Below are 27,273 nucleotides of genomic sequence, written 5' to 3'. Positions count from 1 at the left end.
CAAAATGCCAACTTTGCCCTGTGATTCAAAGCGAAGCATTTTCATTTTAATATTAGTAAAACTTGAATTATGATGAATTAAAATAAAAAATTTAATTTGGCATTCAAGTTTTGCCCTTCTGCTATCTGCTCTTTTGAAGATTTTGTTTTTTTCTTCTTCTGTTACTCTCTGCAATCCAACCACGGTATGTGTAAGGTCCAATATTAAGTTATACTTAATTATATCAGATTGCTTCGAGATCGTGTCGAATCATGCGGAACCATGCTAATCCGTGCCATCTGAATTCTGGGACAAGTGTTTGCTTTGAGCACTATGGTATGGTAATTCCATGCACCAAAATCGTGGAACACCGACTTGCCCTATCTATGTCCAGCTCAGGCCCAAGTCTCTAAAATCCTGTCGTAATACCGTGCTCTGTATGCCAGCGATACAAACAGTAATGCAGTAGATTGGTAGTATTGCTGCTCCTCCGGTTTGCGGCGCCATTGTCAGTGGGGACTCAAATGTAGATTATCTAAAGCAGTTTTGCTTTATTTTATAGGTGGTAGCGAACACCGGGAGATGGCTCATGGCAGAAATTCTTTTTTTTTTTGATGTAAATGAGTTAGACATAATCTAACTCAGGGGGTATTATATTAGCATATTTGAGTTACATATGAGTAGATGGATCATGGCTGAAATTCGTCTTAACTTCAGCTGTTTTTGGTCTCTCTTCCTCGTCCATACCAAAGGCATGGGCGCGGCATCAATCCCTCCCACTGCCCATCGCTGTAGAAGGCATTATCTACTTCAAGTCATGCGCGCTCCCATAGTATGACAACTCCATCGATGCCACTTCTTTGTTTATTGTTTATTTTAGAGTGTATTCCTTTGTTTTTGGTCTACTTTCATCCTTACCAAATCCATAGATACTGATTGCCTGTATATGTCAACAAAGTACATGAGTTGCATTAATCCTTTTATCACAAATGGTAAGATAATTTTTCATGTGTACATAATGGGAGCCCGAAGCATAACTCATTTAGAAAAAGAATTAAAAAAAAAAAAAAAACAATCTAAGAATTAGTTTATTGCCTGGCTTACTGTGTTCTTCTTCTTTCGTTGGATGTATTGCAGTACATCCTTGTCATGGTTGACCCATTTCTATCTCATTAAATTGTTCATGGATGAATCAGATTGTGTAGAATTGCATTAACCTATGGTCCTGTGCCGTCTGAAAGAAACTTCGCTAACATATGCTTGTTTCAACGCAAAACCGTCAATCCGAGGCACGTTACCATATTAAATTACAAAACACTTTTTATGCTGTTTGTTTTACCATTGAATCTAATACAAGGGCTGGTGCTAGCCGCAGTCCTCCCGCCCCGAAGATGGCATTTCCTCCCTCTATCAAAATCCGTGTACGCCTACACCCACACGGCCCCTCTGGGTCAAGGCGTGGCCCGAAACCCGTAACCCCATGGCTAGATCTATATACAAGCGACACGGCAAACCTTGGGATATCCACGCCTACAGTTTGTGACACCATTTCAGTGGGGACACCTAGTATAGCTGCATAGATGACCCACCATTACATTCATTAATGCACGCGCTGTCAGCATGGCACACTTTGTGAGACCATTTTTATCAATCCAAACCACTGGCCATCTTGCAAGGGTTGGCTATAAATGGAGGCTAACATACTCCTAGCTCATCATAGCTCTCATTTTTGAGTTCCTGCTTATTAGATGGCACATAGCGGATTTTAGTGCGCTCTCTTCCTCTTCTGGTCGTCCTTCTGGGCTTTCTCCTTGCTCACGCCGAGGGCGTCGATACGGCGAAAACAACCTCCCATCCGCCCCTCCCCATCGCTGTGGTAGGTATCATCTACTGCATGTCATGCAAGCTCCCCGGCTACGATAAGTATATTGATGCCTCTCCTCTTCCTGGTTTGTTCCACCCTTCCCCATCACCTTCAACGTTGATCCTCTCTTTTGATCGAAAGCATTCATCTATTCTCATTTTCTCTTATTGGCGTAGGTGCTGTTGCCAGGTTACAATGCAGTAGTAGTGCACCTGGTGTGACAGTGAAGGGGACAACAGATAGACATGGCTATTTCTTGATCCAAACAAACAAGGTGACCAACTATGGAGCACACAAGTGCCGGGTATTCCTCGAATCGTCGCCGTTTCCGTACTGCAATCTGCCGGTTTATCCTGCAGGAAAGAGGTCTGGGGCTCCCCTAAAGTTCGAGAGGAACAGAAAGGTGGGTTCTGGCCAACAAGCACTCTACACTGCGGGGGGTTTTGCATTTGCTCCTGCCAAAGGAAGAAGCTCTTGTCCCCGGAGTCCTTGAGAGATCTGTCATTGGACCTTGACATAGGATGCTATATATGCAGATGGAAATCAGTAGAAACAAGAGTCTCTTGGATGAATATAAGAGCTCGATATGTAGTCGAACCAGTCAATGTTTTCCATAATGATTCGTCATCAATAATACCGAACGATTGTATGCTTTTATGGCTTAATTAAATTTCTGTTTTGTTCTTCATCATCCTGTTTACTTTGGTAACAACGTTCTTTGTGCCGTTGATATTTGAGGGGAGCAACATGGAAGTGAGATGGCTCACTATAATGAGATAAGCAAGGTAGTTTCAACTTGCTCGGAGCTTGCAATGTTGGCTATTTGATTGCTTCCCGAAGTATACATTAATTGGACAAGATAGAGAGGATATACTTGATATTTCTCAATGTCGGATATTGTCATGCCCCAAACCCAACACCCGAGTCGGATACGTGATGGCCGCACACTCCTTAGAGCAAACCTAAAGAATATGCAAAGCCAAATTAAATCATTACAATCTTAACAACCATAATATTTAATTTCAATAATAATTCATAAAACTTGCATAATTACAATTTAAATTTTTTCAATTCTCTGATCAGATACTATGACACTTTTATCTATCCTTCTGCTCATCCATAAATCCAGCCATAGCCAACCATAAGCATCCTGTAACTCTGAGAAAAAAGAAAGATGAAGGGGTGTGAGCTTTACAGCCCAGTAAGAATTCCCATATCACACCAATATAATAATATAATCTGAAAATAAAGATAAGCAATAACACATAAAAGTCGATGTTCACTGTCCTGAATACTGCAAACATTTATAAATTATCTGTTTTATCAAAAGAGAATGTATTATCATATGTTAATAAGTGAAACAATTTTATTCAACGATTGTTTCATATTTTATTTTTCATTTTCTTCTATTATCACATCATCTTTAATCCTTTTCTTTTTGGCTTTAGCTTTAGCTTTGGCTTTGGCTTTGGCTTACCAGGATCATGCGACGATCTTTTATTCGGATCGATTTCTGTGATCTTCCTTGGATCGAAATATTTATGATCTTTCTCGGATCAAAGTAGCCATGATCTTTCTCGGATCAAATCATTCATGATCTTTCTCGGATCAGATTCTTCATGATCTTTCTCGGATCATATTCTTCCACACATAAGCCTGTGGGGCTATCCCAGGCATAAGCTCCTGGCAGGCTATTCCACATGACAAGGTCAGTCCAAACCATATTTCTCTTTCTTTCATTTTCATGAAATTATAATATTTTCTTCATTAATCAATTCAAAATAAACATATCATAACTATATAATCATGCCATCATATGCTTTGATGAAAACATATTTATGCTCGCAACCACACAAGTAAATGTCAATATTACATATGATAAATTCATTGATTTCAAATCCAACGATGCAAAACTATCAGTAAAATAATATATACATGTGATGATGATCATGTATAATGATTCTTACCTTTACCGGTGACTGATCCAAGCACAAAAATCAATGTTCTTCTTTGATTTATGAATTCTTTAACAAAATATTCCACTCGATATCATTTGCAAACAATCATCTCTTCATAACCCTGATCAAGTATAAAGATCATATATGGAGAAAATTACCAATAATCGATCCTAATAACACAGATTGAGGACCTCTCTTAGGATTAATCAAAATTAGAATTTATCTAAGTATCTAGATCCTCCACTGATCCATAAGACTTCTAGAGAGAAAAAATCCATGAAGAGAGAGAAAATTTTAGAGAGAGAAAGTAGAGAGAGAAAGTGGAGAGAGAAACCTTCGTATCCTTCCGATGAGGCAATCACGGTCAAGATCATTAGAGGTCCTATCAGGGTGACTTAACATAAATCAAGTGTTACAAATTTCAAATAGAATCGGACTGGGATCAGATCTACCGCACGAATTTCGGAGCAATCTCAAATCATCATATTTTTATTTCAAATTTATCCTAGGGTCTGTGATGTAATCAGAGAGAGAGTAGAGAAAGATTTTAGAGAGATAAAATCCATAAAAAGAGAGAAAGATATAGAGAGAAAAATAGAGAGAGAATCTAGAGAGAGAAATTGGAGAGAGAAGGTAGAGAGAGGAGAGAGAAAAAATTTTTCTCTCTTCTTCTTCTTTTTATTTTATTTTATTTTTATTTTTCTCTTTCTCTTTTTCTTTTTTTTTCTTTTCTTTTTTTTTTTTTTTTTTCTTTTCTTTTCTTTTTCTTTTTCCTTTTTCTTTTCTTTTCTTTTCTTCTTCTTCTTCTTCCTTCTTCTTTTCTTCTCGCGGCCTCCCTTGGCTGAAATAGGGAAAGAAATAGATGGTGGCTCGGGCTCCGACGGCTTGGCCGGAGATCCGCAACGACGGCCGACAATCGAGAGCAAGGAATTGCCGGCGGTAAGACTTGACTGGCGGGAGAAGAGGTTTCTAAAAAAAACAGGGGACCGTCCCCTTTCTTTTTATTTTTCGGTCATTGGCCGATTATCGGCGGCCAAGATTTTCAGAGAAGGAAGAGAGGGAGATGGGGGTCCGGTCTCGGGGATGGGACGCCACAACCGGCGGCGCCGGTGGCCGAAAAAGAGAAGAGAGATCCGATCGAAACAGAGTAAAACAGGGATTTATCTTGTTCATGGATTTTCCAACATCTTGACTGCGGCGAGGAGTTTAAAAACATGGAAAGAAAGGAAAGAGGGAGAGGAAGAAAGATTGAACCCTTACCTGAACTTCGATGGTCTCTTTGACCTTCAATTTCCGACGAACACGAGAAGAGGCTGCCGCGGCTTCTACGGAGAAAAGGAGAGGAATCGGGCTCGAAGATCACCGGTGGAGGGTCTTGAGAGAGAGAGAGGCTTATTTATAGGGGTCCCTAGGGCTCGGATGATCTTAGGACTCCCCTTCCATCCGAGATTCACCGGAGAAGAAGACTCCCTTCGGGAGTCTCCTTCCGCTCTGTTTTTTTTTTTTTTTGGGTTTTGGGCTTGATTCTGGGTCGGGATGTTACATTCTCCCCCTTCAAATAATTTCATCCTCGAAATTAAGTTATGTTGTTTGAGATATATTTCAAAGTATACATTCTTCATGTCATTTTCAAGCTTACAATAACGTCTTTTATTTCTTATGATCTTGTTATAACAAGATTATTTGAAATTTCAAATTCATCCCTTCTTATTGATTTCTCAACTTTTTGAAGAACTGTAACTTTTTAGACTTGTATTAATATACCATCATTATTTGTCTAATACATTCCACTTGAAATTCATAATTATCTCAGACTACCCTTGATAGAAAAATAAAGAAAGGTCGAACATTGGACACTCTTCACGATTATCGATTTCTTTCTTCTCTTGACCTTCCAATAAATTTTATATGTAGACTCTCATATTAAGAAAACCTTAATCTTCTATATCAGTCCAAGTAACAATATTAAATTTTAAAAAATATGAGATCTATGTCAGACATTCTAAGTTTGAACTAATATCAGAACTATCAAGCTATTAATAAACTTGAGATATCTAAAATTTCTTGGCATTATCTATAATGAAACAACCTACTGACAAAAATTATCCGGCTATGATCAATTAGATCAAAATTTATAGCATCCTTTCATTATCAATAAAATCCTTCCTTATTTGCAACTAATGTATTCCATCATAATATCTTTTGATTTAAAAGATTAATATTTCTAATCAATTTAGACCATCACGCTTTTGCTACGCACTCTGATCTTAATTTATCAAATTATATAATTATATCAAAGATAAAAATATCCTTATATGTTAGATCAATCCAAGATAGATCTAACCTTCAAATTTCATATAAGACTTAGGGCAAAATTTTAAGTTTCTTTATCTTTACTACCTTTGGGTATAGCATATAAAATTAAATCTTGATCTACTTCCTATATTTGAAATCATTGTATAAGTTTCATCACTTTTCAAGAATCCAACATGTCTAGAATTAATTGAAGTTAATCTTAGATTTACCTTACAATCATTTAGATAATTTCTAAATCAATCTTCTTTTTAAAAGAATTAATTCTAACTTGACAACTAAAAGAACTCAAGCCAACATCCTTAAGTAGAATCAACTTAATTATTTCTTATAGAGCTCTCTTCATCACAACCCTTAATATTAATCGATAAATCCATAGAAAATCTTGTCCCTTGTATAAGTCATTCAAATTTTAACACTAGCAAGATGTCTTAGTTCAATTTAAAAAATATATCTAAACTTTGACTTGAATAATTAATACACTTCACCATCTTCAATAATCACAAAAAAAAATTAAAAAAATCTAATCCAAAGATAGTAATACGAATTATTAAGGATTTCATCATAACCTGTATATCATACTTTGACAAAATAAATTTTCTTCTTTAATTTAACAACAATATCAAAATACTTTTGATCCACTTAGAAAAATAAACTATTGACTTGAAATTCAATGCAACTTGAAAGATCAAAGAATCATATTCATAATATGATATTTTGAGTAACCAAAAATTTCACCAAGATGTGTATCTCATATTCTCATAATAAAATTTAAGTATATATATATATATTTTTCATCTAAGATTGGGTTTCATATATGACCTCTTATAGATTCAGTGTTCAAAAATATTTCTCTCTCATATGATATAATTTCTTCTTAGACCATATCCTAATTAACTTTCTTTGATAAGTCTAAATTCATAATGCTCAGATAATTATCATCGAAATTAAAAAAATTATCATGATCTTCAATCATATAAATTTTACATTCCAAAATCCTCTAGTATACTCAACATAACAATACCTCTCACTTTATTCCAAGGTCAACTCCTTTCATACTTAGGTCAACCTTACTAATTGAAATCTAAGATATAACTCGTCAATTTTATTATAGATAACATATGCCACTTATGCATAAATTTCATCTTAATATCTATTAATTCGAAATCTAAATATTGAATCTTCTCTTTTATATCTATCATGTTCCTCATGATCATAACCTAAGTTCAGATATCACTAGAATTACAATTCTGAATAATTATAACCTTAAACTCAAATATCACTTAAATCATATTTCTAGTGATCATAACCTAAACTCTAATATCATTCTATCATACCTTTAATGATCAAAATCTTAAACTCCGATATTATCAATCATACTCTAGTGATTATAATCTCAAAGTTTTGATATCACCTATATGACAATCCCTAGTGACCTTAAACTTGAGCTCTAGTACTGTTCTGTCATATCCTAATCACTTGTATCATTGTCTCCAAATGAACATAATCTAAGCTCTAAGCTCAGATATCACTCTGTCACATCCTATTGATCTTACATAAAGTTTTGATATACTTCATAATCTTAGTGATCTTAAATCTAAGCTCTGATATTATTCTATCACATCCTAATTATTTATATCGTAATCTCCAATGATCATAACCTAAGCTCTATTATTACTCTGTAATATTTAAATCACTTATATTATAATCCTTAATGATCATAACTGAGCTCTGATACCATTCTGTCACGCCCGAACCCAACACCCGGGTCGGATACGAGATGGCCGCACACTCCTTAGAGCAAGCCCTAAAGAATATGCAAGGCCAACTTAAATCATTACAACCTTATCAACCATAATAATTTATTTCAACAATAATTCATAAAACTTGCATAATTACAATTAACATTCCTTCAATCCTCTGATCAGGTATCAACGGTACTCTATCTATGCATCCGCTCACTCACAAATCTATACCATAGCCAACCATGGACATCTTGTAACTCTGAGAAGAAAAAGAAAATGAAGGGGTGTGAGCTTTACAGCCCAGTAAGAATTCTCATATCACACCAATATAATAATATAATCTGAAAATAATGATAGGCAATAACACGTAAAAGTCGATGTTCACTGTCCAGAATACTGCAAACATTTATAGATTATCTGTTTTATCAAAAGAGATACATCATCATATGTTAAATAAGTGAAACAATTTTATTCAACGATTATTTCATGTCTTATCTTTCTATTTTCTTCTATTATCACATCATCTTTAATCCTTTTCTTTTTGGCTTTAGCTTTAGCTTTGGCTTTGGCTTTGGCTTTGGACTACCAGGATCATGCGACGATCTTTTATTCGGATCGATTTCTGTGATCTTCCTTGGATCGAAATATTTATGATCTTTCTCGGATCAAAGTGGCCATGATCTTTCTCGGATCAAATCATTCATGATCTTTCTCGGATCAGATTCTTCATGATCTTTCTCGGATCATATTCTTCCACACATAAGCCTGTGGGGGCTGTCCCAGGCATAAGCTCCTGGCAGGCTATTCCACATGACAAGGTCAGTCCAAACCATATTTCTCTTTCTTTTCATTTTCATGAAATTATAATATTTGTCTTCATTAATCAATTCAAAATAAGCATATCATAACTATATAATCATGCCATCATATACTTTGATGAAAACATATTTATGCTCGCAACCACACAAGTAAATGTCAACATTACATATGATAAATTATTGATTTCAAATCCAACGATGCAAAACTATCAGTAAAATAATATATACATGTGATGATGATCATGTATAATGATTCTTACCTTTACCGGTGACTGATCCAAGCACAAAAATCAATGTTCTTCTTTGATTTATGAATTCTTTAACAAAATATTCCACTCGATATCATTTGCAAACAATCATCTCTTCATAATCCTGATCAAGTATAAAGATCATATATGGAGAAAATTACTGATAATCGATCCTAATAACACAGATTGAGGACCTCTCTTAGGATTAATCAAAATTAGGATTTATCTAAGTATCTAGATCCTCCACTGATCCATAAGACTTCTAGAGAGAAAAAATTCATGAAGAGAGAGAAAATTCTAGAGAGAGAAAGTAGAAAGAGAAGTGGAGAGAGAAACCTTCGTATCCTTCCGATGAGGCAATCATGGTCAAGATCATTAGAGGTCCTATCAGGGTGACTTAACATGAATCAAGTGTTACAAATTTCAAATAGAATCAGACTGGGATCAGATCTACCGCACGAATTTCGAAGCAATCTCAAATCATCATATTTTTATTTTAAATTTATCCTAGGGTCTGTGATGTAATCAGAGAGAGAGTAGAGAAAGATTTTAGAGAGATAAAATCCACAAAAAGAGAGAAAGATCTAGAAAGAGAAAATAGAGAGAGAATCTAGAGAGAGAAACTGGAGAGAGAAGGTAGAGAGAGGAGAGACAAAAAATTTTCTCTCTTCTTCTTCTTTTTATTTTATTTTATTTTTATTTTTCTCTTTCTCTTTTTTTTTTTTTTTTCTTTTTTTTTTTTCCTTTTTCTTTTCTTTTCTTTTTCTTTTTCCTTTTTCTTTTCTTTTCTTTTCTTCTTCTTCTTCCTTCTTCTTTTCTTCCCGCGGCCTCCCTTGGCTGAAACAGGGAAAGAAATAGAGGGTGGCTCGGGCTCCGACGGCTTGGCCGGAGATCCGGCAACGATGGCCGACAACCGAGAGCAAGGAATCGCTGGCGGCAAGACTTGACCGGCGAGAGAAGAGGTTTCTAAAAAAAACAGGGGACCGTCCCCTATTCTTTTTATTTTTCGATCATTGGCCGGTTATCGACGGCCAAGATTTTCAGGAAGGAAGAGAGGGAGATGGAGGTCCGGTCTCAGGGATGGGACGCCGCAACCGGCGGTGCCGGTGGCCGAAAAAGAGAAGAGAGGATCCGGCCGAAACAGAGCAAAATAGGGATTTATCTTGTTCATGGATTTTCTGGCGATCCTGACGGCCGGCGAGGAGTTTAAAAACATGGGAAGAAAGGAAAGAGGGAGAGGAAGAAAGATTGAACCCTTACCTGAACTCCGATGGCCTCTTTGACCTTCAATTTCCAATGAATATGAGAAGAGACTGCCGCGGCTTCTACGAAGAAAAGGAGAGGAATCGGGCTCGAAGATCACCGGTGGAGGGTCTTGAGAGAGGGAGAGGCTTATTTATAGGGGTCCCTAGGGCTCGGATGATCTTAGGACTCCCCTTCCATCCGGGATTCACCGGAGAAGAAGACTCCCTTCGGGAGTCTCCTTCCGCGCTGTTTTTTTTTTTTTTTGTTTGGGTTTTGGGCTTGATTCTGGGCCGGGATGTTATAGATATTGTGAAGATACCTTACCATCAATTCATGCTATTACTATCTTCAAATCTCCCTTCAATATATTTTTATTATTTTGAAATATGGATATAGTTGTTTTTTATAGTTCATAAGCTCGGGCTTAGATACCAATTGTGCTATGGTTTAGAAGTTGCACCGCGTTCCAATAGGCTGAGGTTCCATGTGCAAGTCGTACGAGAAGTTCTTTCGAGGAATAATTCTTCCATTATTTTTATTAGTCTAAAAAAAAAGAATTACTCTAAATAAATTTAAAAAACAATCAAGCCAAAATTAAATACACCAATTAAACTTTTAGGAATACTTTAATAACACTAAAAATATTATCCAAAATATGATTTTCATATGACTTTCCTGTGGACTTCGACGAGCTTTCTTCTGTACATGCATAAAAGTCTATCCTCTTTTATTCGGTATCCTCTTTAATACCTGGTAAGGACTTAATATTTATATTCTCTGTCTTGTGTGTTGTTGAATTGGAGAAACGATGTTCTTAATCACTGAGCCTTCCACAATACACTGCCGGTGGATGATCAAGAATTGGACCCAACAAGAATACTCAGGCATTGTATATGAGAAGGGGAGAGGAAAAGTGGAAAACAGAAAACTTTCTTATCGTTTCTTAACCTAGCAACCTCCAATAAGAATTTAAAGGTTAACCCTAAAACCATGGCCCAATAAAAAAAAAGATAAAATATAGCCAGATTTTCTATTGTAACTGTTGGAATATACCGACTAATCTCTGTACGCTTACTAACCCTCAGACCGATCTGACCGACGTCCGACTCTACCCACCGGACCGACGGACGACTCCAACAACGACTCCGACAATGACTGCCGACAATGGCTGCCGACAATATCCGACCGAAGGTATGCCGGCCAAACAGATCAATACTGCTTCCAACCGACCGAACGGCCGAACCCACATCACCGATTCCCTGTCGGGGGTGGCAGCCGACGTCCGACTTTCACAAGGCACCAGATCAGCCGACAGTGTCTCCGAGTCACCACCCGACGTCCCGGCAGTCGAATACCGACATATGGTTGGCCAATCCGTCCGAACGCTGTACAATCGCTATGGGCTGTTGCCCTGCCAGGGACATGCGGTACGGTCGCCCTGGGGCATTGTCCTGCCAAAGACATGGATTAACTCCAATGACTTGACAACCCACGACGATTTAACAGCCTCCGACGATTTGACAACTCTCCAGTTGTCTGTACTATTAATGGCGGGACCATACCGCATTCTACTATAAAATGGGGTAAGGCAACAGTTTTGGTAAGCGCCTTTAAGCTCTTGAGCTCTCTAGCTCTCTCTCTCTCACTGAGCCTCTGATTTTTCACTGTTGCCTAGTTTTCTCTCTGACTTGACCGTCGGAGGGTCCCCCCGGAGGCATCTTCGGTCAGTGAGGACTTTTCTTGCAGGTGCGCGACCTCGGCAATCGGACGACGGAGGTATTGACTGCAACAGTAACCAACTACTTTAGTTAAAAAGCATGGCTGTGATTCCTGGTCCGAGCTTCCCATTCGTATGAGTCGGGTCTCGTGACTCCAACCCGATTACCAGCCGAACCACCCTCATCCCGATCCACTACATAACTCTTCACCGGACCGGCACGGAAAAGTTTTCCTCTCTCTTCTTCACCGAGCTCTGAAAACTATCTGAGAGAGATGATTTGGGTTCTTCTTAGCCATCGCTGGAAAATTCTCTGCTCAGCCCGATCCCTCCTCTCCTCCTTCCATTTTCCATCCACCCCACGAGTAATACCACGTCACCATTGTAACGAACCAATCAAAAATCAGGAATGGATGAAATACAAGGGATAGTGTGAGGTATTATCTACGAAAATCGATAAAATACACGATAATCGATAAAATATAAAGGTTTTGATTGATTCATTACAACGGTGACATAGTGTCACCGTTGGAATGAATATTTTCTCCCACCTCACATCCAATCTCATCCCATCCCAAAATCCGAGCCCTAACTTCTCCCATTCTATATCCGAATTCACTTTCCACCTTCTCCTACTCCACGACCACATCTAGGCAAATCCTCATAAATAAATGATCCAAGTGAGCCTTGCTGCCCATAGACCAAGCCTAACTCGATCGTGCTATCTCCAAGCTCCCCACGTGCTTCATCTCCACCAACCTCCCCTACTACACAAACAGATATTAATCGGATATTGAAATTTCAGTTCATATCCAAATAGATTTAGATATGAAAATGAATCTGAATGGATATTATCTGATCCACTTAATTTCACATATAATGTCATGATAACATGGAAGTTATTAAATCCATAGATACTAATTTGCTTTGTATGGTAACAAATTCCACAAGTTACATGAATCCCTTTTATCACAATTGGTGAGATAATTGTTCATATGTATAATGGGAGCCCGAAGCGTAACTCGTTTAGAAAAAAGAAAAAAAAAATCTAAGAGTTAGTTTATTGCCTAGTTTATTGTGTTCTTCTCTTTCGTTGGATGTGTTGCAGTACGCGAACATCCTGGAAGCAAAACCACTAATGCGAGACACGATATTATATTAAATTACAAAATACTTCTTACGCTGTTTGCTTTGCTATTAAATCTAATAATACAAGCGCCAATACTAGCCGCAGTCCTCTCGACCCGAAGATGGCATTTCCTCCTCTATTAATCTAAAGAAATGGCACCGCGTACGCCTACGCCCCACAGGACCCCTCTGGGTCAAAGCCCAAGCCCTGGCCCAAAACCTGTGACACCATGGTATACAATGCGGCAATGCCTTGGGATATATATCCACACCCACAGTTTGCGACACCATTTCAATGGGGACACCTAATATAGATGATCCACTATTACATTTATTAATGCATGCACCGTCAGCATGGCACGCTTTATGGGACCATTTTTATCGGTCCAAACCACTGGCCATCTTGCAATGGTTGGCTATAAATGGAGGCTAAGACACGCCTAGTTCAACATAGCTCCCATTTTTTAGTTCCTTAGGTGGCAGCAGTGCTCAAGGCTAAGATGGCTCATAGTGGGATTTTAGTGCTCTCTCTTCCTCTTCTGGTTGTCCTTCTGGGCTGTCTCCTTTCTCATGCCGAGGGCGTTGATACGGTGGAAACAACCCCCCCTCCACGCCTCCCCATCGCTGTGGAGGGCGTCATCTACTGCAGGTCATGCAAGCTCCCCGGCTACGATAAGTCCATTGATGCCTCTCCTCTTCCTGGTTTGTTCCACCTCTTCCTCACCTTCAACCTTGATCACAATAATCTCTGTTTTGATCAAAAGCATTCATCTATTCTCATTCTCTCTCATTGGCATAGGTGCTGTTGCCAAGTTACAATGCACTGGTAGTGCACCTGGTGTGACAGTGACGGGAACAACAGATAAAAATGGCTATTTCTTGATCCAAACAAACAAGGTGACGAACTATGGAGCATACAAGTGCCAGGTATTCCTCGAGTCGTCGCCGTTATCGTACTGCAATGTGCCGGTTTATCCTACAGCCAAAGGGTCTGGGGCTCCCCTAAAGTTTGAGAGGAACATAAAGGTGGGTTCTGGCCAACAAGCACTCTACAGTGCGGGGGCTTTTGCATTTGCTCCTGCCAAAGGAAGCTCCTGTCCCCGTACTCCTTGAGGGATCTGTCGTCGGTCCTTGAGATGGGATGTTATGCCATTAAAAAAAAAAAAAAAAATTGTAGAAGCTGCAGTATGAATAAGCGTTCGACATGTAATCGAACCAGTCAATGTATTCCTTATGATTTCTGCATTGTGTTTTAGGTTCGTCATCAATAATACCGAACCATTGTGTGGTTTTATGGATTGATTAAATTCCTATTTCGTTCTTCATGCTGTTAATTTTGGTAACAACATTCTTTGTGATGTTGATATTTGGACTGGGATTTTTGTTCTATTTTTTTTTGTGTTTTTTTTTTTTTTTGTAGTAACGTGGAAATGACAGAACTCACTATAACCGAGTGAAGGGAATGAAGGGGATGCCCGCATCCGCTTCCATATAACGAGATAATTAGCTAGTTTCAATTTGCTCTGAGCTTGCAATATTGGGCAGATAGTCTGCTACATGGGTACAGAAGAAATTGGACAAGATGGAGCAGATTTGCCTGATATTTCTCAATGCTGGAAAATTTGAAGACACCTCACTATTAATTCATGCTACTACTATCTTCGAATCCCTTTAATATAATTCTAGCATTTTGAAATATAGACATAGTTGTTTTTACCATTCGCAAGCTCTGGTTTAGATACCAATTTTGCTATCACTTAGAAGTTACACCCCATCCTAATAGGCTGAGGTTCTATGTACGAGTCATAAGAAAGCTCTTTCGAGGAATAATTCTTCCATTATTTTTATTATTCTAGAAAATAAGCATTACACTAAATAAATTTAAAAAACAACCAACCCCAAATCAAATACACTAATTAAACTTTTAGGAATACTTTAATGACACTAAAATATTATCCAAAATACGGTTTTCATATGACCTTCCTATGGACTTTTGAGAGATTTTCTTCTCTACATAAAAGTCTATCCTCTTTACTAGATGGTGAAGACTTGATATTTATATTCTCTACCTTGTGTGTTGTTGAATTAGAGAAGCAATGTTCGTAATCATTAAACCTTCCACAATACACTGCCAATGGATGATCAAGAATTGGACCCAACAGGAATGCTCTGGCATTGTATATGAGAAGGGAGAGGAAAAGTGCAAAACTTAACCAGCAACCTCCAATAACAATTCAAGGGTTAACCCTAAAACCAGGCCCAATAGACGAAAGACGAAACAAGGCCCGATTCCCCGGTGTGACCAGACCAACTACTTCAGTTAAAAACCATAGCTGTCGTTCCCGGTCCGAGCTTCCCATTCCTATGAGCCGGGGCCTGCGACTCCGGTCCGGTCACCACCCGAACCACCCTCGTCCCGGTCCACTACATAACTCGTCGCCGGACCGCCGGCGACCAAAGTTTTCCTCTCCCTTTACCGAGCTCTGAAAACTATCGGAGAAGATGATTTGGGTTCTTCTCAGCCACCGCTGGAGAAATCTCCACTCATCCACCGGATTCCTCCTCTCCTGCTTCCACTCTTCATCCACTCCACAACCAATCTCATCGCATCCCAAAATCCTAACCCTAACTCCCCTCATTCCACGTCCCAATTCACCTCCCACCTTCCCCTACTCCACGACCAGATCCAGACGAACCCCCCGAAGTAAACGATCCAAGCGAGCCCCACCGCCCGTAGACCAAGCCCAGCTCGACCGCGCCATCTCCGAGCTCCCCGCACGCTTCACCTCCGCCGAACTCGCCGCCGCCCTCGGCCGCCACTCAGACCCCCGCCTTTGCCACGAACTCCTCCTCGCCACCCTCCGCCATCCCCGCTTCCGCCGGCCCTCCCCCACCGCCGCAAACGACGACGACGACCATCTCTCCCCCTTTCTCGTCACCATCAAGAAACTCGGCGCCGCGCGCCTCTACCGCGAGATGGACGCCGTCGCCTCGCTCTCCCTCTCCCTTCCCTCCCTCCCCCTCTCCGAGCCCTTCTTCAACACCATTATATATTTCTATGCCGAAGCCCGCATGCTCTCCAAGGCCATCTATGTCTACAAGCGCATGCGCGCCGCCGGCGACCCCGCCGCCAGCCCCACCGCCCGGACCTACAACCTCCTCTTCGCCGCCCTCCTCGGCCGCGGCGCCAACTCCTACATCCATCACGTCTACATGGACTCCATCCGCGCCCTCTTCCGCCAGATGCTCGACTCCGGCATCGCCCCCGATGTATTCGCCCTCAACTCCCTCATAAAGGGCTATGCCAGCTCGCTCCACCTCAACGACGCTCTACGGGTGTTCCACCAGATGGTTCCGGTGTACGGCGTGGAGCCTGACGAGAACACGTACAGCTATTTGATTCATGGTCTCTGCGCGCAGGGGCGGACAAGGAATGCGGGGGAGCTGTGGGCGGAGATGAGAGGGAAGGGATTGGCGCCGAGCGGGAGGGCGGCGAACTCGATAGTGAGCGCGCTGGCGATGGCCGGGGAAGTGGCGGAGGCGGTGGAGATGATGTGGGAGGTGGCGTGGATCGGGCGGGCGGTGGACGGGATCACGTGTCGGACGCTACTGGAGGAGATTTGCCGGCAGAGGAGGGTCGGCGATGCGGTGGGGCTGTTGAGGGAGATGCATGAGAAGGAGTTGGTGGACGGAAGGATGTACCGGGAGCTGCTGCATGGGATACAGGACGAGTTTGGTGGTGGGTTAGATGGTGGCAACAGCTGACCGAGAAGAAAGTATTCTGTTCGTTGGGGCATTTTTGCAAACAGTTGCGGGTCGGTGAAATAGACGGAGAGGAAGGTCATTTAATGAAATTGACTGAAGTTGCAGCGACCGAGGAGAATGATTCGGCGGAAAATTATTGCACACGGTTGGTGAGTCTGCTGGAGAACAATGAACAGGTGTAAATGACACCACCGGAACTGTTAAGATCGTAATTTAGATTTTTATATTCTTTTTTTTTTGGAAATATTTATCCATATTTATGTGAAATTTACACTTCTATGTTTGAAGACCCGAAACCACCCACTTAAATGAGCTTGAGCATCTGAAAAAAAGGACACTAGAAAGAAAATGTACAATTTTACTTGACAAAAAAATGTGAATGGGTTATAGATTTTATTTTTGAGCAATAAGTTACAAATTATTTTGACACAAAAACATCAACGAATTCTTCAAAAAAGTGTAGACAAAAATGTGAGTGAACTCAGCCCCTCAATGCCATTGATCAGCTACAGTAATAATTATAATAAAAATATGCATCTGTTTCCTCTCAATTGAGACAAAAACCACTTTGCAGTCTTCAACTGTTTGATGGAAGCCATCCAAGAGTCTGTCCTGCCAACATAGGGACTATTTCACCATAGGCATATGCATAGGATTCTAGCACTCTCCATGCACTCTTTTGCAGTACAATCTTTGATATGTTTCTTGGTAGTCCTTAGAAATCTGGGCCGTTGAAGCTTGTAAATACATCTAGTTTGTCAAGTGCACCAGCCTAATGTAAATAACACCAAGCAGATATTGTAAGTTTTAACTTTACAAGAGACGTCTCACAAAGAATTTTACCTAATCATCAACAACAGGGTTGTGAAGTTATATCATCGACATCAGGTGGACAACTCAACTTTTCATGCATATATGCACTCAAAAGAACTAGAGCCTGCATAGTGATTACCTTCATTATCATAAATATTATGTATATAAGGATGATAAGATAACTAAAAGTTGGAAATAACCAACAAGGTAGATGGAGAGGAGACATAGTTCATTAATGTTGTCCTGGGTTGGATTAAATGTGTTCTAAACATGATTCTCAGTGAAACAATAACTCACGAAACTGAGACCAGGAAGATGGCAAGGCTTCTAATTCCTAGTTGTTTTAATAGAATTTAGACCATGCTTGAGCTATGTGCCACCCAAGGAAAAAGGATTTCAGAATTTCATCAAACAAAAAGTTTTGATACCTGTTCGAATATTTTGGCATAAAGTGACCATGCAACAGGAGCGTTATATATGCCTGCACATCCACCCGGGCATTCTTTTTTTTCGTCTCTCATGTGGAGCACTGTCAGTCCCAAGAAAATATCTTCTGCTTCCACTTGTAACAGCTGATATTATATCTTGTCCTATAGAAACAATTCATAACTGAAATTATTGAAAATGTTGCAAAAGTCGGAAAGAGAAGTTAGTTCCCTTGAAATTCCCAGAGAAAAATAATAACATAAATTGGTTTCATTATCGCATTTCCTCATTTCAAAAGTTTGATAACAAGCTTTTGCATTAGCATCAATCACACAAATATGTGGGAAAGCAAGAAAAACAATGTGAAATTTCAGACTCCTAATATCACATGACGGCAATGGCATTTTAAAGTTTTTCACACAGTTTTTGAAAAATAGATTTATGATCATCAAAATATTCTAGTTATCGCTCTTCTCTCATATTTTCTTACTTGCTTTTTTGTGGGGAGGAGGGGGGAGGTGTGCAGGGATCTGTGGAGGTTGATAGAAAATTCTGGCAATAATCATTGCATTACACTCTTAGCATTATGTTCGAGTCCTTGCATATAAACTAGAAACAAGAGACAAGACTATCTTCAACTAGCAAAGGGAATAATTAGACGTACTATGAGTCTCTCTTTTCATTACTGGAAGGCAGTAATTGTGAGGCTGCAACCCATTCTGAAACAATGAATTTCCATTGAGAAGAAGATGCTGTGGAGTCACAGTTGCAGCAACATGGCCTAAAGAACTACAGTATGTTAATAAGAAAATGAGCCCTCAAAAGAAACAGGAAAAGGAAAATGGAAAAAGAAATTTTGTAACAAAAGATACCTTCACTGGATGAATGAATGAACCTGACTGCATCCAAACAAGTAATGTGTTCCATTACAACTTTGAGTCGTGGAAGCTAAACCTATGAGGCACGACGGCTTGTCGGAGGTCGCCATCGCGAAGGTGGAGGTGCCAATCGTCAGGCCTCGTGAGGGTGAGCTCCATGTTCACTCCCTCTGATACCGCCGAATTAGGGGTTCTCGCATCCCGGCGGAGGGGAAGGTGGTGAGGGAGGGGGGCGGAGGAGCCCAATTAGGCCTGTGAAGAATTGGATCGAACGGTAGGTGGGCATCGAACAAGTGTTCGAGCCGCGGAGAACAACGAATTGCAACATACTCAGACAGGAGAGAGAGAACCGATGTTTGAAGTCGATACCCAGTTTCCACTCTGGTTTCATCCAGGTGAACCGGGACCAAGTTGGAACGGGCCAACTGCCTGCTGCTGGTGTGACTCGGGATGGGCTCCACTCTAACCTCTGCAGACCAATCAGCTTGTTGGGTCAAGTTGGGTTGGAGTTTTCAACAGGCCTTGATATGAGATTTTGATTTTTTTTTTGGTAGATATGAGATTTTGATTTGCTCTTCGTTTTTATCGGCGATCGAATTATTTGAGTATTGTTTTTTTTTGGTAAAAATTATTTGAGTGTTGGTTGGTTGGACCACATTACTATTTGATAGAGCTTTGGTGAATTAAATAGTTACAGTCGACACCAAGAACGGTTCAAATTTTAGCAGGATTTGGTCTATTTTCAAGTGTTGGTCTCTAGATGCATCACCGCTCACGTCGTCTTTTTATGTGATTATCTTTTGTTGGTGCAAAAATCTGCTTGCGCCAGAGAAGCTGGAGTCGGAAAAGTCGCGGTCGCCGCCGGGACCTGCAAAGGAAGTCTAAACCGGAGGTGGGGTTACTCCGGCAAGACCCTCCGACGCTCAAGTCAGTTCTCTGCCTCAACAAGAATGGAGTGCTCGAACGGAGAATTTAGCAGAGTTTCGAGATAAGAAATGAGCTTATCGAATAACGTATCTGGGTCCCCCTTTTATAGGTGGAGGAGGCAACGGATTGATGGCGACGTTTGTAACCGTCTGGCAGTGAGCTGTCCAGGATCAGGCGGAGTTTGCTGCGAAGAATAGTGGAACGGACCTGTGGCTATCGCTGGGGCGTGCCACGTGGAGTCTGCCGCGTGAAGTGGGGCGACGTTTGTCGTCGTGACTTGCCAGTGGATGGGAGAATCGCGCGGTATCCGTTGCAGGAGGTGGAGCAGGATCGCGGCCGTTTATCGTGGCCTGTCAGGTAGTAATGGAGCCGCGTGGGATCCGTCGTAGGGAGTGGAGCAGTGCTGCGATCGTTACTGCGGCCTGTCAGGGAGTGATGGAGCTGCGCGGAATCCGCCGCAGGAAGTGTAGCAGAATCGTGGCCGTGATTGTGGCCTGGGAGTACAGATCTGTCAGCTGAAGTTCGGCAGTGGTCGGAGTCTGCCCCCACGTAGGGGTCCGGGCGGAGTCCTCCTTGCGGTTGGGGTGGTGGGTGGAGCCCGGCTCCCGTGGGAGTCCGGGTGGAATCCCCTGCAATCAAAATTAGATGCAAAGTCCGGCTCCTGTAGGAGTCCGGACAAGGCTTACCGGCAGCTGATGTTGAGGACGGAGCCCGGCTCCCATAGGAGTCCGGGCGGAGTCTACTTGCGGTTGAAGTTGTTGGCGGAGTCCGGCTCCCGTGGGAGTCCGGACGAAGTCTGCTTGTAGCTGTTGGAGTTAAGGACGAAGTCCGGCTCCCGTAGGAGTCCGGGTGGAGTCTCCCTGCAATTAAAGTCAGAGGGAAGGTCCGGCTCCCGTAGGAGTCCGGACGAGGCTTACCAGCGGTTGATGTTGAGGACGGAGCCCGGCTCCCGTAGGAGTCCGGGCGGAGTCTACTTGCGGTTGAAGTTGTCGGCGGAGTCCGGCTCCCGTAGGAGTCCGGACGAAGTTTGCTCGTAGCTGTTGGAGTTGAGGACGAAGCCCGGCTCCCGTAGGAGTCCGGGCGGAGTCTCCCTGCAATTAAAGTCAAAGGGGAGGTCCGGCTCCCGTAGGAGTCCGGACGGGGCTTACCAGCAGTTGACGCTGAGGACGGAGCCCGGCTCCCGTAGGAGTTCGGGCGGAGTCCACTTGAGGTCGAAGTTGTCGGCGGAGTCCGGCTCCCGTAGGAGTCCGGACGAAGTCTGCTTGTAGCTGTTGGAGTTGAGGACGAAGCCCGGCTCCCGTGGGAGTCCGGGCGGAGTCTTCCTGCAATCAAAGTTAAAGGTGAAGTCCGGCTCCCGTAGGAGTCCGGACGGGGCTTACCAGCAGTTGACGCTGAGGACGGAGCCCGGCTCCCGTAGGAGTCCGGGCGGAGTCCGCTTGAGGTCGAAGTTGTCGGCGGAGTCCGGCTCCCGTAGGAGTCCGAACGAAGTCTGCTTGTAGCTGTTGGAGTTGAGGACGAAGCCCAGCTCCCGTGGGAGTCCGGGCGGAGTCTTCCTGCAATCAAAGTTAAAGGTGAAGTCCGGCTCCCGTAGGAGTCCGGACGGAGCTTACTAGCAGTTGACGCTAAGGACGGAGCCCGGCTCCCGTAAGAGTCCGGGCGGAGTCCGCTTGAGGTCGAAGTTGTCGGGGAAGTCCGGCTCCCGTAGGAGTCCGGACGAAGTCTGCTTGTAGCTGTTGGAGTTGAGGACGAAGCCCGGCTCTCGTAGGAGTCCGGGCGGAGTCTTCCTGCAATCAAAGTTAAAGGTGAAGTCCGGCTCCCATAGGAGTCCGGACGGGGCTTACCAGCAGTTGACGCTGAGGACGGAGCCCAGCTCCCGTAGGAGTCCGGGCAGAGTCCGCTTGCGGTTGAAGTTGTTGGCGGAGTCCGGCTCCTGTAGGAGTCCGGACGAAGTCTGCTTGTAGCTGTTGGAGTTGAGGACGAAGCCCGGCTCCTGTAGGAGTCCGGGCGGAGTCTTCCTGCAATCAAAGTTAAAGGTAAAGTCCGGCTCCCGTAGGAGTCCGGACGGGGCTTACCAGCAGTTGACGCTGAGGACAGAGCCCGACTCCCGTAGGAGTCCGGGCGGAGTCTACTTGCGGTTGAAGTTGTTGGCAGAGTCCGGCTCCCGTAGGAGTCCGGATGAAGTCTGCTTGTGGCTGTTGGAGTTGAGGACGAAGCCCGGCTCCCGTAGGAGTCCGGGCGGAGTCTTCCTGCAATCAAAGTTAAAGGTGAAGTCCGGCTCCCGTAGGAGTCCGGACGGGGCTTACCAGCAGTTGACGTTGAGGATGGAGCCCGGCTCCCGTAGGAGTCCGGGCGGAGTCTGCTTGAGGTCGAAGTTGTCGGCGGAGTCCGGCTCCCGTAGGAGTCCGGACGAAGTCTGCTTGCGGTTGAAGTTGTCGGTGACGGAGCCCGGCTCCCGTAGGAGTCCGGGCGGAGTTGTCATGTAGTCGATTCCACTGAGGACTTCGGCTGTGGGTATTTTATATCCAACACCAGTCCCCCTACTTCCGAGTTTGAATTTTGAATGAGGGAAGTACAGAGAGATGGGCACAGCCGAAGCCGTCCCTTCGAATCCTGCGCACTGCCGCCCCAGTTATTTTGGCAATTAATGTGTGCACGTCAGAGCCCGTTTTTCGGTGAAGGTGACCTGAAGAGTCTTTTCGGAACCTCCGTCGGAACGCGATCGCAAGCGTCGTGCTACGGAAATTTGTAAACGGTCAACCCTCGATAGCGATGAGGGGGACACGCGCGACATGTTGCACGCACCAGTTGGCCCAGGAACACCCGCCGCCATAACTGCGCTAGGATCGGTCGGCTATTTAAACCCCCTAATATTCTTTCGTGGCCTCATCCTGTCGATAGGATGGTACCTTTCTTTCGCCTGAGAGCCTAGCTACTCAGCTACTTCCCTCGCACCAGTCCTTATCTTCTTCAGCCCCCCACTTCTTCTCTGAGGGTTCCCACACCATGTCCTCTACCTCGGAGGCCCTCCTTGAAGGGATGTCTAGGGCTTGGAGGAAGGCGAGGAGGAGAACAGTGGCCGGTGAGGATCCCCGCCGTTTCAAAGGAGGCTCAAGGAAGAATTTCTTCAACAATAGGGGTTTAATAACGGGGGCTGCCGGTAAGGTTATTCTGCCCGAGAATTTTAGAGTAGCAAGGCGGGGTGATACCGATCAAGAGGGCAGAGCTGTCGTCACAAGCTGTGGCGGGATCCTTGATGCCGTCGGGGTCGAGGGACCAGAAGCGGTCGGCGTCGACGGTGGGACAGTGGAACTTGTTGCGGGGACGGTGGAAGTAGCGCATGCCGACCTTGTCGGAACATTTTGGGTGACGGCTGTCGCGGAGCATTCGGAGGTGGAGCATATCCTTGACATCACCGCTGCCTCCAATATGACTCTGGCTCTTCTTGAAATAGGTCTTCGTCACCGCTGCCGTTGCCTTTACCGCCCCCGGGAACCTATCCCACCCTTTTCCTCCTAGGGTTGGGACTTCGGAGATGGAGCGAAGCGAGACGGGACGAGAGCCGATAGGTCCATTACACGCACTGGAGAACGCAGCTGAGAAGGACAGAGACGGGAAGAGGAGTTTGTAGCTTGGAGCGGCCTAAGCCGTGCTCGCGAGGCCGTGCTCGCGAGGCTTGCAATGATGTATATCTCTCTTCTCTTTTTTTTTTTTTTTTCTCGATCCACCGGGTCTTGTAACGTATATCTTATCAAATGAAAAGGAAATTTTGCTACCTTGTCAGTACCTTGTATCGAATAGTTGTCTGTCGAACTTTTTCATTTTCTTTTTGTCTTTTTCATGTCATCCTAAGGTCATCGACGACCTCTTTCATTCGTGTAGGGTGGTTATTTGTCGAGCTCCTCTTCGACTTTTACGCTGTTCGAAGATACCCGGTTGTCATTCTGTTAATGGCTGCTGGCTCGCTTGAGGCCATTCGGGTCCGGGATCCCTCCCAGGACTTGAATTCGGGGATTCGAGCCTCTGTCACCCTAAGGGAGTTGTCTTATTTTGAGCCGAAAGCTTCCTTGAAAGCTGGGACTCCCATCAGGAGTCCCAATTCTTGCTGTGACAGGGTTTTTTTTTTTTTTTACACCTCGGGCGCTGTTTGTTTTCCAATCGTCACTGTTGCAATCCATTGCCTTCCTTTTTCGCTTGGAGTTTTTTCTCCGCTGAAGTCGAAGCTAAGTTCGGCTCCCGTGGGAGTCCGGACGGAGAATCCCTCTTGAAGTTGGAGTTGTGGATGGAGCCCGACTCTCGTAGGAGTCCGGGCGGAGCCTTCCTTGGTGTCGTGGACAGAGCCCGGCTCCCGTAGGAGTCAGGGCGAAGTCTTCCTGCAATCAAAGTCACAGGCAAAGTCTGGCTCCCGCAGGAGTCCGGACAAGGCTTATTGGCAGTTGCTGTTGTCAGCGGAGCCCGACTCCAGTAGGAGTCCGGGTAGGGTTGTCCTGTAGTTGATGTCGGCGATGGAGTCCGGCTCCCGTAGGAGTCCGGGCTGGGTTTACTACCGGTCGGAGTTGCTTAAGCTAGGGGAAGGTTTTCCTCCTGTGGGGCGCATATGGGCGTTGCAGGGCCTCTCCCCTTATCCGGTCTAAAAAAATCGGACCTTCGACTTTGTTCAAGTTAGGGCGAGGTTCTCCTCCTGTCCCTAACAGGGCTGTGGGGGCACATATGGGCGTTGTAAGGCCTCTCCCCTTATCCGGTCTAAAAAGATCGGGCCTTTGACTTTGTTCATGTTAGGGCGAGGTTCTCCTCCTGTCCCTAACAGGGCTGTGGGGGCATATATGGGCGTTGTAAGGCCTCTCTCCTTATCCGGTCTAAAAGGAACCGGGCCTTCGACTTTGCTCAAGTTAGGGCGAAGTTCTCCTCCTGTCCCTAACAGGGCTGTGGGGGCACATATGGGCGCTGTAAGGCCTCTCCCCCCATCCGGTCTAAAAGGAACCGGACCTTCGACTTTGCTCAAGTTAGGGCGAGGTTCTCCTCCTATCCCTAACAGGGCTGTGGGGGCACATATGGGCATTGTAAGGCCTCTCCCCCCATCCGGTCTAAAAGGAACCGGGCCTTCGACTTTGCTCAAGTTAGGGCGAGGTTCTCCTCCTGTCCCTAAGAGGACTGTGAGGGCACATATGGGCGCTGTAAGGCCTCTCCCCCCATCCGGTCTAAAAGGAACCGGACCTTCGACTTTGCTCAAGTTAGGGCGAGGTTCTCCTCCTGTCCCTAACAGGGCTGTGGGGGCACATATGGGCATTGTAAGGCCTCTCCCCCCATCCGGTCTAAAAGGAACCGGGCCTTCGACTTTGCTCAAGTTAGGACGAGGTTCTCCACCTATCCCTAATAGGGCTGTGGGGCACATATGGGTGTTGTAAGGCCTCTCCTCCCATCCGGTCTAAAAGGAATCGGGCCTTCGACTTTGCTCAAGTTAGGGCGAGGTTCTCCTCCTGTCCCTAACAGGGCTGTGGGGCACATATGGGCGCTGTAAGGCCTCTCCCCCCATCCGGTCTAAAAGGAACCGGGCCTTCGACTTTGCTCAAGTTAGGGCGAGGTTCTCCTCCTGTCCCTAACAGGGCTGTGGAGGCACATATGGGCGTTGTAAGGCCTCTCCCCCCATCCGGTCTAAAAGGAACCGGGCCTTCGACTTTATGAGGTTGCTCTTTTGCTTTTGATACATTTTGTTTGGATTGTCCAAAGACGTATGGGTATGCGATTATTGATTAAAATGAAGTTACTGGTAGTACATCCGCAAGTTTTCTGAGCTCCATGGTCGCGGGAGGTCGGCTCCTCCGAGCTCCTTAAGATAATAAGTCCCGGGCCGGACTACTTCTTTGACCTCATAAGGTCCCTCCTAGTTTGGGGCGAGCTTCCCCTGGTCCTGAGGTTGCGAGACAGCAGCTCGTCGAAGCACTAGATCTCCTACTTTAAAGGCTTTGTTCTTGACTCGGGCGTTGTAATATCGGGCAACTTTCTGTCTGTAGGCTGCCATTCGAACCTGAGCGATCTCCCGTCTTTCTTCTAGCAGGTCGAGGTTGGCTCTAAGACTTTGTGAATTTTGGTGTTCGTCGAATGCCACGACTCGTGCCGACGGGAGTTTAAGCTCGATCGGGATGACGGCTTCCGTTCCGAAGGTTAAAGCAAAGGGGGTCTCCCCTGTAGGTAACCTCTGGGTAGTTCGATACGCCCATAGCACATGATAAAGCTCGTCCGCCCAAGTTTCTTTTGCTTTTTCAAGCCTTGTCTTAATCCCCTGCAGAAGGGTTCTGTTAGTCACCTCAGCTTCGCCGTTCGCCTGAGGATGGGCTACCGAAGTGAAGTTGTGGGAGATGTTTAGATCTTCACAGAATTCGGCGAATCTTGCTCCCGCGAATTGCCGTCCATTATCAATGATTAGGGTTCTAGGCAGACCGAACCTGCACACAATTGACTTCCAGACGAAATCTTGTACTTTTGCTTCTGTAATTTTTGCTAGTGGTTCGGCTTCAACCCATTTGGTGAAGTAGTCGATCGCTACAAGGAGAAACTTCCTTTGTCCAGACGCCATGGGAAAGGGGCCAAGGATGTCCATCCCCCATTGTGCAAAAGGTCACGGGGCACTCAAGGGTGTGAGCTCGGTGGCGGGCTGTCTCTGGACGTTAGCGTATCTCTGGCATCGATCGCACTTTTTGACATATTCAATCGAATCATGATGCATCGTTGGCCAGTAATATCCTTGGCGGAGTAGCTTATGGGATAAAGATCTAGCTCCCAAATGGTTTCCGCAAACTCCCTCGTGCACTTCCCATAAGGCGTAGTCAGCTTCCGAGGGTCGGAGGTATTTTAAGAGGGGCAAGGAGTATGATCTTTTGTACAATTTGCCCTCATAAAGGATGTACCGGGAGGCCTGATTTCGGAGCTTCCGAGCCTCCTTCGCGTCCTGGGGGAGAACTCCATCTCTAAGATAGGTTATCAGCGGGTCGACCCAGCTGGGCTCGTGGTCGATCTCCATTACGGGCCGCGATTCTTCTGTACTCGGATGTTTCAGAACTTCAAAGAGGACGCCCTTGGGTAATTCGGCCGAAGCCGATGTCGCCAGCTTGGAGAGAAGATCGGCTCTGGTATTCTCCAGCCTTAGAATCTGCCTAATGTCGAAACTGCTAAAGGCGGGAGTAAGCTCCTTTACTTTCTCAAGATATTTGGCCATACTGTCCTCCCGCGCTTCATAACTCCCGCTGACTTGTCCCACCACTAGTTGGGAGTCGCTGTGTACCTGGAGCTGACCTATTCCCAGCTCTTTGGCGATCCTTAATCCTGCGATCAGAGCTTCATATTCCGCTCCATTGTTTGTTGCGAGAAACTCGAAACGCAGAGCGTACTCCGCGATAACTCCCTCCGGGCTGACCAAAATCAGACCTGCACCCGCACCCGTCATGTTGGAAGATC

General features: G+C 44.3%; 3 protein-coding genes and 1 pseudogene across 3 annotated transcripts; 3 read left to right on the top strand and 1 right to left on the bottom strand.

The window, feature by feature from the left end:
* The first annotated feature begins 251 nt into the window (after nt 1-251).
* On the top strand, nt 252-2,336 carry LOC105037420 (non-classical arabinogalactan protein 31-like). Its single transcript, XM_010913087.3, has 3 exons — nt 252-320; nt 1,739-1,928; nt 2,020-2,336. The coding sequence occupies exons 1-3, from the start codon at nt 252-254 to the stop codon at nt 2,334-2,336; spliced, it is 576 nt and encodes a 191-aa protein (XP_010911389.2).
* Nucleotides 2,337-13,456: 11,120 nt separating this feature from the next.
* On the top strand, nt 13,457-14,322 carry LOC105040974 (non-classical arabinogalactan protein 31). The gene is made up of 2 exons (XM_010917746.4): nt 13,457-13,717; nt 13,815-14,322. The coding sequence occupies exons 1-2, from the start codon at nt 13,516-13,518 to the stop codon at nt 14,126-14,128; spliced, it is 516 nt and encodes a 171-aa protein (XP_010916048.2). The 5' UTR covers nt 13,457-13,515; the 3' UTR covers nt 14,129-14,322.
* A 1,072-nt stretch (nt 14,323-15,394) lies between these two features.
* Nucleotides 15,395-17,067, top strand: LOC105040964 (pentatricopeptide repeat-containing protein At2g27800, mitochondrial). Its single transcript, XM_010917734.4, has one exon. The coding sequence runs from the start codon at nt 15,518-15,520 to the stop codon at nt 16,778-16,780; it is 1,263 nt and encodes a 420-aa protein (XP_010916036.1). The 5' UTR covers nt 15,395-15,517; the 3' UTR covers nt 16,781-17,067.
* Nucleotides 17,068-17,252: 185 nt separating this feature from the next.
* Nucleotides 17,253-27,273, bottom strand: part of LOC105040954 (dihydroorotase, mitochondrial-like) — a 12,186-nt pseudogene continuing 2,165 nt past the window's right edge.

Source organism: Elaeis guineensis, chromosome 2, assembly GCF_000442705.2.
Source record: "Elaeis guineensis isolate ETL-2024a chromosome 2, EG11, whole genome shotgun sequence".
In the NCBI taxonomy this organism is placed as follows: Eukaryota; Viridiplantae; Streptophyta; class Magnoliopsida; order Arecales; family Arecaceae; genus Elaeis; species Elaeis guineensis.
Note: the sequence above shows the minus strand (reverse complement) of the source record. Positions and strands in the feature narration are given on the sequence as shown.